This window comes from Perca fluviatilis, chromosome 7 (genome assembly GCF_010015445.1).
Source record: "Perca fluviatilis chromosome 7, GENO_Pfluv_1.0, whole genome shotgun sequence".
Classification (NCBI taxonomy): Eukaryota; Metazoa; Chordata; class Actinopteri; order Perciformes; family Percidae; genus Perca; species Perca fluviatilis.
The window spans coordinates 22,345,815-22,357,790 of record NC_053118.1 but is presented as its reverse complement, the minus strand read 5'-3'; the positions used below and the strand labels follow the sequence as shown (position 1 = coordinate 22,357,790).

The 11,976-nt window shown below is 39.8% G+C and overlaps 1 protein-coding gene across 1 annotated transcript; it reads left to right on the top strand.

Annotated features, from left to right (window-relative positions):
- The first annotated feature begins 1 nt into the window (after position 1).
- rnf115 (ring finger protein 115) lies at positions 2-11,781 on the top strand. The gene is made up of 9 exons (XM_039805193.1): positions 2-170; positions 3,187-3,245; positions 3,502-3,566; positions 3,816-4,089; positions 4,260-4,328; positions 4,424-4,496; positions 4,588-4,681; positions 8,698-8,813; positions 10,933-11,781. Exons 1-9 carry the CDS (start codon positions 18-20, stop codon positions 11,050-11,052), a joined length of 1,023 nt encoding a protein of 340 aa, XP_039661127.1. The 5' UTR covers positions 2-17; the 3' UTR covers positions 11,053-11,781.
- The last annotated feature ends 195 nt before the right edge of the window (positions 11,782-11,976 follow it).

Sequence of the window (11,976 nt, the reverse complement as noted above, 5' to 3'; positions counted from 1 at the left end):
CCAGAGTGCCGCGGTGCATGCCGGGCTGGAGGCGGACAGCTGTCTCCAGTTTGTGGAGGACCGACGTCAGTGTTTGTGCTGGTCTGGGGAAGATGGCGGAGGCTGCGGCTGTTACACCGCATCGGTTTTTCTGTCACTGTTGTAAGGGAGAAGTAAACCCCAAACTCCCGGTAAGTCAGATGTTTTTCTATCTTTATCTCTCATACTCTCTTATATAAAATGTGCGGTTGACAAGTCAACCTTTCTCTGAAATACCGTTTGTTTCGCTTGGTTGCTACAGCTAAACACTAGCTAGCCAGTTAGCTAGCAGTTAGCGGCGTTTGTTGTTAACTCTAAATAAACTCGTGACACTCGCAAATATCTTTGTCAAAAATATGGCATCGAAAGCAAATATCAACAGCTTTTGTTAGGCTTGCATGTTAAAGACACGTTTGTCAAAGCACTTTGCTGGACGCCTTGCTTTGACAGCTTGGGGATATTCTGTTTTGCACAAAAAAACACAACAGCCGAGAGAAGGTCTATGTTATTACCTTGTTATTGAATTTTATAGACCGTATTAACATTAGTTGTTTGATATTGGGCTATTTTTGTTTTCAGTGCTGTATCTGATAAAACAACGCACTTGACAGGACATTTGGGGGAATTTTCAGGAACATTAACTCGTTTTAGTTTCAATTTTAAAGTTAAAAGACGCTGACATAACCCACAACTTTCCAGACTTTTACTAACCTCAGGATATATAAAACGTATATGTTCTACGTCCTAGACAGTTGTGAGGGTGTCTTATTTACACTCAGTAGCCAGTTTAATAGGTACACCTATAGCTAAAACTAATGCAGTCTAATACAGCAGCCTAGTACTAAATCCTAGGTTCATGAAGGTTATAATGGTTTTGATAAAACTGTTTAAAAGAGGTTAGGGCTGGGCAATATGGAGAAAATCAAATATCACAATATTTTTGACCAAATACATCGATATCGATACCGCAACGATATTGTAGTGTTGACTATTGGTGCTATCACAAAATATTTACACAATGAGATTTTGGATAAATAAATCATCAGTAATGTGGATATAATGACAAAGTTGGTAAAGGCAAATAATAGAACAGTTACTTACAGTCTGGTAAGTTCAGAAAATGACATCACTTTACTGTAATGCAGCCTTTAAAACCAGGAAAAGACACTTATGTCATATCACGATATTACGAAATCCAAAATCTAAGACGATATCTAGTCTCATATCACGATATCGATATAATATCAATATATTGCCCAGCTCTAAGAGAGGTGTTAATTCAAATTATTGGTAATTTTGTGTGATATGCACTTTTATTGCGTTAAACTGAGAGCTGAAATGATTAACGTTAGTTGATTAATAGATTAGTCGATTGACAGAAATTAATCGCTAACCAGTTTGGCAACCTATCAGTTGTGTAAGTCATTATTTAGCAAATATGGCAAAATTGTTCTTGTTTCCAGAACTCAAATGTGAAAATTTGCTGTTTTTTAAAGAAGAAAAACAACACAAGCTAGCTTAAGACGTCAGCTTGTATTGTAGGAAATTGTGATGGGGATTTTGACTATTTCATTATTATATTGACCAAACAATGTATCAATTAAAGGATAACATTATTTGTGGATTAACTGAAAATGAAAGTGTTAGCTGCTGCCCTAATAGTATTTATGCTTGATTGATATACTTGAGGTGGACAAAAGGTACCTAATAAACTAGCCACTGATTGTATATTACATTGTCTATGTCTCATTGTGTCAGTACATCAGTTCACCAGATTATACTGTTGTCAGCTGAATCTTTTTATGATAGGGTTGAGGGTAATTCCAGCCTGCCCTGTCACTGACTCTAAACTGGCCTGCTTGTCTCAGACACACTCAATCCTGTGGCATGTCTTCACTGAGCCAACTGACTGCAACACCCACACACTACTACAGTATATCCCATCAGTCATGTATCCATTTATGCAACACAAATATGATAACCTGTCTATGAGCAAATGACACACAACTCACGTAAACTCACTGTTTTTGCTTACTGCATGGTTTATCAACCAACTCTGAACATGACCATAGTTTAACACCCTCTATTACTTGTAATGTGAGCATGGTATTCATTTGTACTCTTGTTTTCACAAGCATCCAGTGAGCTCCAAATAGAAAATAATATGTATAATATATTTTTTGACCTACTTTTTTCATCAAATTATGTTATGAAACGCACATATCAGTTGAAGCTCTTGTAGTCCAGTCTGTATATTAAACGGCCTCACTTCAATCCTGTTCCAATGGTTGAGAAACCCTGTTTTACACTGAGGGGATAACATACAGTAGCTGTACAAATTGGCCCTAGTACTGTATTTCTTTATTCTATTGCAGTGGTTACACTTTAGGTGTGGTTGGCAGACCAGTTCTACCTCCAAGGCTACATTCATAAAACAGCCGTCGTACAAATCTGACTGGTATTATCCTTGCAAAGACAAATTGACAAAGTCTTGTTTTTTTTACCATCCAGTCACCATATCATTGCAATGTTTTTATAAATCCCTTCAAAGGCTCAGTGTTCGAATAAAGAAGAATATTTTCCAGATATCAATATATCACAATATGGCAAATACAGTATTTGTATATTACATTACAATGAACACAGTTGGATAAAAATCCAACTGTGTTAATTTCTTATGGATTACATTGGGACAAAACCTTTCACGTGTAAAACAAAAACTATAACCATTATTTTTTTGTTCTTTTAATTGCTATTTTCTTGTAATTATTAATTTGGATAACACGATTATAAAACAATTTGATCCTATCATCACATAGACATGATTTTACTAAAGTAGAGCTGAAACAATTATGTAAATAATCCATCAATAGCTGCTCAACAGAAAAATAATCTGCGACTACTTTGATAATAAATAATTTGTTATTTTTTAAAGCAGAAATGATAAAAAACATTTTGGGTTTTGGTTTCTCCGAGGAGAATTTTCTGCTTCTCTCTGCTTTATATAATTGCCAACTGCAGATCTTTGGGTTGTGGATTGTTGGTCAAACTAAAACAATACATTTGAATATGTCATCTTGGTTTCTAAGAAATTATAATAAGCATTTTTTATTTTTTTTAATCAGTGTGCTGCCTGTGGAACTCAGTCTTTGTTGTGATTCTTTCCAGGAGTATATCTGTCCAAGATGTGACTCAGGGTTCATAGAGGAAGTAACAGAAGACTCCAGGTACGTATCTACCTCTCTTCTCCAGACAACATGAGCGGTTAAGGCCTTTTAGTGTTAGTTTGGAACAAAAGCAGGTACAGTACATGGGCAGTGTTTACATTCTTATTTACAAGTACCCACATGTTGCACTTTAGAAGCTTGTAGGCTTACCATGCAGTTTTGTCCCAGGCTAGCACTAAACCTGAACATGTGTATAGGATTCAGTGGACGTTGCTAATAATGTGTCTTTTGTCCCCTTGTGCGCTGTTTCCCTCAGTCTCCTAGAGGGTGGCGCTAATGGGATAGATGACGCAGCCACACAATTTGCAGAGGTACATGCTGACCTAAGGGATTTTGGGGAGAATAGGGTGGGGCAAAGAGGATTTGTTGCTGTCATTTAATGTGTTTTGATTAACGTTGTCTTCTTCTTTCCCTGCCCTCTTCTCCACTCACCTTTCTGTTGCCTCCTGTCCTTCGTTTTGCAATTGCATGTTGGCTTCCTCTCTTTTCCCATTGTGCTGCCTGCTTTCCTATCCTTAATCCCATTTTCTGCCTGAAAATCTCTTTTTCCATACCACTTGCACCTTTTTTTTTTACTTGTTAACTTGGCTTACTATACAGACAGTGACACACCTGACTCAGAACCTCGGCTCCCTGGAGGGCGCTTGGGGGGTCTCAGTGACCTGGGGGGGTTCGGAGGGGGACCGATTGGGGGGTCAGTCCCAGCAGGCCTAGGGGGACCTATGGGGGGTCTACTAGGAACTGGGGAACACTGGGGACCAGGACGTCCCCCTCGCCTGCACAGCCAGAGGAGATACCGGTCCAGAGGCAGCAGTAGACCAGACCGCTCGCCTGCTGTGGAGGGGTGAGTAACTGACCATTTCAGTTCAGTCTTCCAGTCTCTCTTGGCTCTCTTTTCTGCCTTGCATACTCCCACTCATAACAATGACAGTGCTATTTATGCTCTTACAATCCTCACTGTTCTTATTTATGGTGATGACATTAACAGTTGTATATTTTCTCTCTGTGTCTCAGGATTGTACAACAGTTTCTCGCTGGCCTCTTTGCCAACTCCGGAGTCCCTGGCTCACCTCCCCTCTCATGGTAAGATGACATTACAGTACCGTCACAGTGTTAGTGCTAGCGTCAAAGTGCAAGTGCTATTTCTTATCAGCTTGTTGTGTCTGTGTCTCTCTCAGGACGGGGATGCTGCACTCTAACCCAGGGGATTACGCCTGGGGACAGGGAGGGTTAGATGCCGTGATAACACAGGTAAACCACACTTAATAGAACTTAACTCCAACTGTATGTCCATGCCACCTTTTAATTTCTCTACAGTTTACAATTTTGTTTGTGTGTGTAGTTACTAGGTCAGTTGGAGAACACAGGGCCTCCTCCAGCAGAGAAAGAGAAGATCTCTTCTCTCCCTACTGTCAATATTTCTCAGGAACAAGCAGGTCAGTAATTCCTTGTTTCACCGTTTGTCTCACTCGATCTCACCACAATTCTCTTGTCGCATCCCTGAAGTACAAATTGCAATATTGCTCATGGATGTGGCTGGAGCTGTCAGTCTGATCCTATAACAATTAGCTAATTGCACACACTTTGGTTGGATTAGCTGTTTGTTTAGTTTAGTTTAGTTTATTTAGCAGGACAATGTGCAGTTACATTAAAAAGATGGCTGCACCAGATTTAGCATTATGCTACTTTCCATCTGTAGTCCTCCACAATTATAATGACATAACAGAGTTAAATACATGACAAAAACAATAAACATAACATGTTTATACAACAAAGACAGTTAAGACAATGTAAATAGATTATTTACACCAAAGGTGCAATACACAGATATACACAACAATGGAATAAAAAGCGTTAGTGAGAGCAGGTCTGATGGTCTAAAAGGAAATATTTAACTGCCCGCGAGAAGCTTTTAAAATTTTAGATATTCTTGAAAGTGTTAGGAAGCAGATTCCATTCTTTGACTGCTTTATAGGAAAAGGCTGATTGAGAAAAAACAGATTTTCTTTTGGGAACATTGCAGTCACCCCTGGATACAGACCTCAAGGCTCTGTTTGTCAGTTTAGAGCGTAGCTGTACATATGTTTTTAAAGGGGGTGGAGCGTCATCATTAAGAATTTTGTGAACCAAACGGATATCAGAATACCTGATCAAATTATCAAAGCTTAAAATACTGTACTTCTCCAGTATACTACAGTGGTGGTGCCGTCTAGGTTTTTTGTTTAGGATTTTCAAAGCTTGATTATGTAAAGATCTAAGAGGCTTTAAAACAGTTTGTTTGGCTTGAGACCATGATGACATACAATACAATACATGCGATAAAATCATTGCATTAAAATAAGATTTAGCTGCTTCCAGTGACAAAGAGCTTCTAATGTGCCTGAAGTTAGCAATATTAAATTTCAAAACACGACAAACCCTTTTAACATGGTTTTTAAAATCTAATACAGGATCCAAGATCACTCCCAGGTATTTAACTTCTTCCACATTTTGGATCATATAACTATCCACATAAATATGTGGGAGTGGACTTTGAATTTGTTTTATTTGAGAAATACATTGTTACCGTCTTCTCCGTATTCAACGTAAGGCACAACTTGTTCATCCATTCTGTTGCTTTACTCATTGCCTCAGATAGTTTAGCAGCAACAATATTAACATTGGAACCGTGTGTATATAAAACCGTGTCGTCAGCGTACATCAAGACCTCCACGTCCTCACAAATGGAAGGTAGGTCATTGATGTACAAACTGAAGAGCAATGGTCCCAGAATAGACCCCTGGGGTACCCTTGTAATACAGGATCTAAACGGTGTGTATCTATTATTAAGTTTGAATGCGTAGGCATCACTCATTTCTTAGAAACTACTGGCTTATATATGCAGACACAAGGGGCGTGTCCTTGTATGATCCTCTCCGTATAAAATCTCCTCCGTTAAAAAAAAATAAATGCTAATAACACATCTGTCATTATGTAAATACATGCTTATTTGTTTAGAAGTTTGTGCAGCACTTAGATAAAACATGAAAAGACACGTGTGTTTATATACAGTCATGTGAAAAAATTAGGACACCCATGCTAAAGTTGACCATATATATATACATGTATGTATGTATGTATGTATACATACATATATAGCCACATGCCAATCTCTAGGTATGGTGAAGGGCATGTGATGATGTTGGGCTATTTTAATTCCAAAGGCCAAGGGAACTTTATCAGGATGCATAGTATCCTGGATCCATGAAATAACTGGCCTTTAAAAATACAAATCTGCCTGCCTCTATGGGAATTAGGGCTGTAGCGATACACTAATCTCACGATACGATACACGATGTCCAGCTCACGATACGATATATATCATGATATTCAGCCAACGATACGATTTGATATAATTCAATACACTTGCATCATTTTCTGAAAGATTTAAAGGGGACAGAGTGATTTTGGTGACATCTTGTGAGTGTTCCATTTACTTGGATTTAATTAATTGAACTGAAAACATCAATTACACAATATATGTCTCTGACTGGACAGAGAGTCTACAGCAGGGATCATCAACTACATTTTTTCCAGAGCAAACTCCTAAAAAAACATGGAAACTCCATAATGATAACTGGCTCTTTTAACTAGAAAATGATCTGAGACTAGGAGGCAGTTCACTGAGGAGGGATGGTTAAAGTCTGTGATTATGGAAACATTATTGTAGTATGCAGCGTCCTGATTGGTGGAAAATGCTTGCAGAAAGAAAGGCTGTTGTCAGGTAAACGTCACTGTCAAAGAGGCTGAAGCGAAAAGTTGACGTGGAAAAGCCAAAAGCCCAGCTTTAATGACGAATGACTGATAAGCAGGCGATGCACTCGTCATGTATGCCTCATTTGCAATGAAACAATGTTGTGGCAAAATAATACAATCAGCATCATCATCATCACTCGAACATAACGATCGCGTCATTCACGTGCATATTAAGTAGCTCCAGATTGTCCGCTCTAGCGGAGAGTTTGGTTTGTTCAGCCAACAGTGAGGTTTACAAGAATTTTTCCAAATTTCCAGATTCCCGGCAACCTAAGATAAACAGTTAGACTACAAACTGACAGCTTTTGTTTTAGCTTGTTTGTAAAAATTTGCTGGCTGGGTTTTTGCTCTAAATGCTTGAAATGATAAATAACAGAACACATTTTTTCCTCTTTACATTTTTGAATTCACGATTATTCTGCGGGCCAGACTAAAAGCTTTGGCAGCGGGCCGCCAGTTGACGTTGGCTGCTCTACAGCGACACTAGCGGCTGGCTGACCAAATCGCTGTTCCTGCAACGCGAACGGGGGTAAACACGGGGGATTTGAATGGGACTTATGTATCGATACTCGCGGCTTAAAAATCGATACTTTCTTGGGGGGAAAAATATCGATTTATATCGCAGAATCGATCAAATTGCTCAGCCTTAATGGGAATTTAACATAGGGGTGTACATACTAATGCCCCCTGTATTTTAAGGAAGAACATTAATTTATTTACGATACATTATTCATTCACAAACAAAATTAGTGTCCTTAAAGATTGGATTTTTCCTAATTTCTTTTAATTAAGGCATTAAGATCAATTTCCAAAAGATTTTTTTATTCCTCTTTTTAGTCAACTTTAGCGTAGGTGTTGTAATTTTTTCACATGACTGTATAATATATACAAAAGAAGCCCCTGAAACTGTGTTTTTCTGGGACGAAATGTAAACCATAAACCAACCATAAACCTTGAGCATATCAACAATGTGTTCATAAATTACTTTAAGATAACGTGCTTCTGCATGCTGGTCTTTCACCTCCCCTTTAGTTCTTCCAAGTCCTCTTGTGGATCTGTTCTTTTTGACTTCCTCGTGTGTGTGTGTGTGTGTGTGTGTGTGTGTGTGTGTGTGTGTGTGTGTGTGTGTGTGTGTGTGTGTGTGTGTGTGTGTGTGTGTGTGTGTGTGTGTGTGTGTGTGTGTGTGTGTGTGTGTGTGTGTGTGTGTGTGTGTGTGTGTGTGTGTGTGTGTGTGTGTGTGTGTGTGTGTGTGTGTGTGTGTGTGTGTGTGTGTGTGTGTGTGTGTGTGTGTGTGTGTGTGTTGTCCTATTTTACCACTCAGCTGTAACTGTGTGGTTAGTTATGCAGCCCAGCTTTTGCAGGGCTGTTCATAGCTGACTTCTTCGGAGAAATGACGATTCACATGCCTTTTCTTTTCCAGGCCTTGAGGCGTCAGGCCTTTCATCTTTGTGTATAATTGTTTTTAGTAATTAGTAAAAACCATGCTTTGTAGCTTGCTTGCTAAGAAACTTTATGATGCAAGCATAGTTTTGGTATTAATAATCTGTTGCACATTCCCTCAACACGTGAGTCATTAGCAAGTGACTGATAAGTAACACCAGAAATCACTCAAAACCACAGGGGTATTGATAAAGCATTTCTATCTTCTCTCCTGTAGACTGCTGTATGGAATGTCCGGTGTGCAAAGAGGACTTCGCAGTGGGAGAGCCGGTCAGACAGCTACCCTGTAACCACTTCTTCCATTCAGACTGTATAGTACCATGGCTGGAAATGGTGAGTCATAACAGAGCTCATAAACTCACAAAAGATATCCTTTAATGACATTTGATACTGTATTTGAGAAGAATAAAAGCGTGATTCATGCTTCTGCGTTAAATCTACGCCGTGGCTACGTACGTAGGTACATGGAAACACGGATCAAACACTGGACCTACGCCGGACCCTTGCATCGTAGCCTGATGTGTACCTCCCGTGGCTTGGTAGCGTTGCATTTCCCCTTACTCACTTACTTCTTAGTTCTCCTTCTCCATAAACAACATGCAATCAAGGAGAGGGTTACCTTTTCCTGCTACAGATTTCTGACTGTGGTCAGAAAGCACAGGGGAAACACTTTGTTTCCCTCACTATGGCCCTCATTTATGAAACGTGCGTACGACCTAAAACCGCGTACGCTGCGATAAAATCTCACGTCTGGTCTGAACTCGTGTACACAGGTTTTCGAGTCAGTGTGGACTTGCGGTGCAGCATATAATCAGTTTAACAGGAGAAGGAGAAGTTATCAGTTTATTAATTATCAGCAATGGCAGATCTGGCTCTTTTAGAAGACCTCTATGCGCCAGTACAACAGTGCACACAGTTGTGCTCCATCGGATTGATTAAGGCGCAGATGGCTCTGTCTTGCATCAGCGGGGGGGACCCTACTATACACGGCAGAAAATGTCTGCAACATTGTTTTAGCCTGTGGGGTTCTGCACAACATCGCGCAGGAAAACAGGGTGCCATAAATGTAGTGATGAAGCCAGATGAACCGATGCCCAGAGAGCAGTGTCCAGCACAGCCCCAACTGGGGGCTATACGAAGGAGACAGGATATTATTCCTCGCTTTTAAAAGGTATATTGTTATGTTTGGCAATGATATTCAATACAGGAAACACGACGATGCACAACATTTTTATTTATTCTTCAGGTTCTCGTTTCTCTTTTTAAAGTGTCGTTAACGGCCACAAGTGAACATTGAAAAAAACATGAGTAAAATAAAAGACACTGCATAAACGCCGCTACTGTGTTTATTTAAATATAGGTACACCTACATGTAGGCCTAAGAGATTGCAATATAAGCCTGTATATTACTATTAAGACTATAGCATACATCAAGGATGTATAAATTAAATAAACTTCAGCTGGAGTCCGATTTACCACAGCAACACTGTTGACCGCATCAGTGATCTCTTTCCATTCCGCATTCTTTCTACAGCCTTTAATAACAGTTTTCAGGCTGACAAATAGTACACACGTGCAAATGAATCAGGGTTTCAATCTCCACCTCTGAAAAGTGCCGGTTCTCAGCCGGATTACGTCTCGCCATGTTGTAAATTGTAGGGGCAAGGCCTCAAAATATATATTGGGGCGTGAAATTTAAATTTTGATTGTTTCCAGCCGCTGCATTTATCAATGTACGACCATTCTTACGCTCCGATTGGTGTGATACAAACATTTCATGAATCACACGTGAAGCCTGTCGTAAGATGATTTCTGCACTGGTTTCTACGTTAGTTTGATAAATGAGGGCCTATGACTCAAGAGTCGGCACTCGCTCCTAAGCTACTCTCTCACTCGCTCTACCACACCCTCTCCACGCACACACACATACTGTCTCTGCTATTAAGAGAACAACGCACACACCAACGCACAAGTATAAACTTCAGGCCACTTAACGTAGGCTCTGCGTGGAGCCTCCGCAGGACCATAAATCATGCTTAAGCTGCATCAGACTTTGGCAGGAAATACTTGTTAGTTAGTTGGATCAATCCATTGTTGGTTTTGGTCCTTTCATGAGATTTGTTGGATACAAAAATATATAGAATATCGCAAGCCTTACCCTTAGAATTGCCTTAAAGGAATGCCAAATTAAAATCAACAATACATTGTTCAATGCTAAATTGGAGGATTAGATCACTCAGGCTGAAATTGCCCTACCCTACCAATCATTTAACATTAGCAGTGGGGAAATTTTGCTGAGGTATATTTGACTGACGACGAGACAGAAAGATCCTGGCATTCAAAGTCACAGAACCGCCTGGGCATCGTGTGAATATGACTAAAATAAGGAGTCCACCTGTGAGAAAACTGCCCAAAGCTAATGTTCTCTATTTTCTGTTCTGTGGCTACACAGCATGACACATGTCCAGTGTGTAGGAAGAGTTTGAACGGAGAAGACAGCAGCAGCCAGCCCCCATCAGAGTCCCCCACCCTCTCCATGGACCCCCGCACACAGGAGAGATGGTCTTTCTGAGACACCCACCTGTCTCATCCCTCGGTTCTCCTCGCCTACATCCACAACAACACACCGAGAAGACAAATCACTTCTCACTTTCCTCTTTTCATCCCTGTTGCAGTCATAATCATCTCGGTCTGCTATATTTTTTGTATTTTTAATTTTCTATTTGAATGCCTTTCTCCTCAACCACGTATACAAATACCCATACAGACGTCTTAACAGTCGGTTGAGGTCTGCTAGATCTCTTCTTCTTTTTGCCTCATAACAAACCAGCCTAGATTGATGATGATCAAGCCCATGTCTTCTCTACTTCCACCTCTCAAGCAAACTTTTTTTTCGATCTTTCTTGAAATGCACTGCTGCAATACACTATTGCGGGAAAATGCCAGACTTTATATTCTATATACCATGCCCTCTTTACTCATCAGAAAATTAGCTAAATCATGCAACTGAGCCCTGTTTGGCAAATACTGTAGGGGTTACTTGGTTACTCTTGGCATTTACAGGGGCTGGACCTAACAACATGAACACCTATAGCCCTGCAATAAATGTTATATTTATGAAGGGTACAATACAGGTTTTTTTGTATTTTGCCAGGGAGATCTTGATTGAATTATGGTTATTTATTCTGGTGGTGTTTTATTAGATCGCATTGTAAAGGTGTTCATGTTATTGCGTCCACCCTCTGTAGTGTACGTCAAAAAAAAAAACACAACAGAGTATTTTATAGGAATCACGTTGAGTCGCTGCTGTTTAATGGCCACAAATGGAAGCTGTGACATCAAATGAAAACAAGGGATTCCTTACACCTTTTGGGGAAAACAAATATCACACCAAGAGAACAAAATTGTCCAACTAATAATTGAGATTTAAACATACTCTTCCTGGTGTATATTATAAACAGATGGCATCCCTCTGTCGTTTTATTCCTCAGTTTAT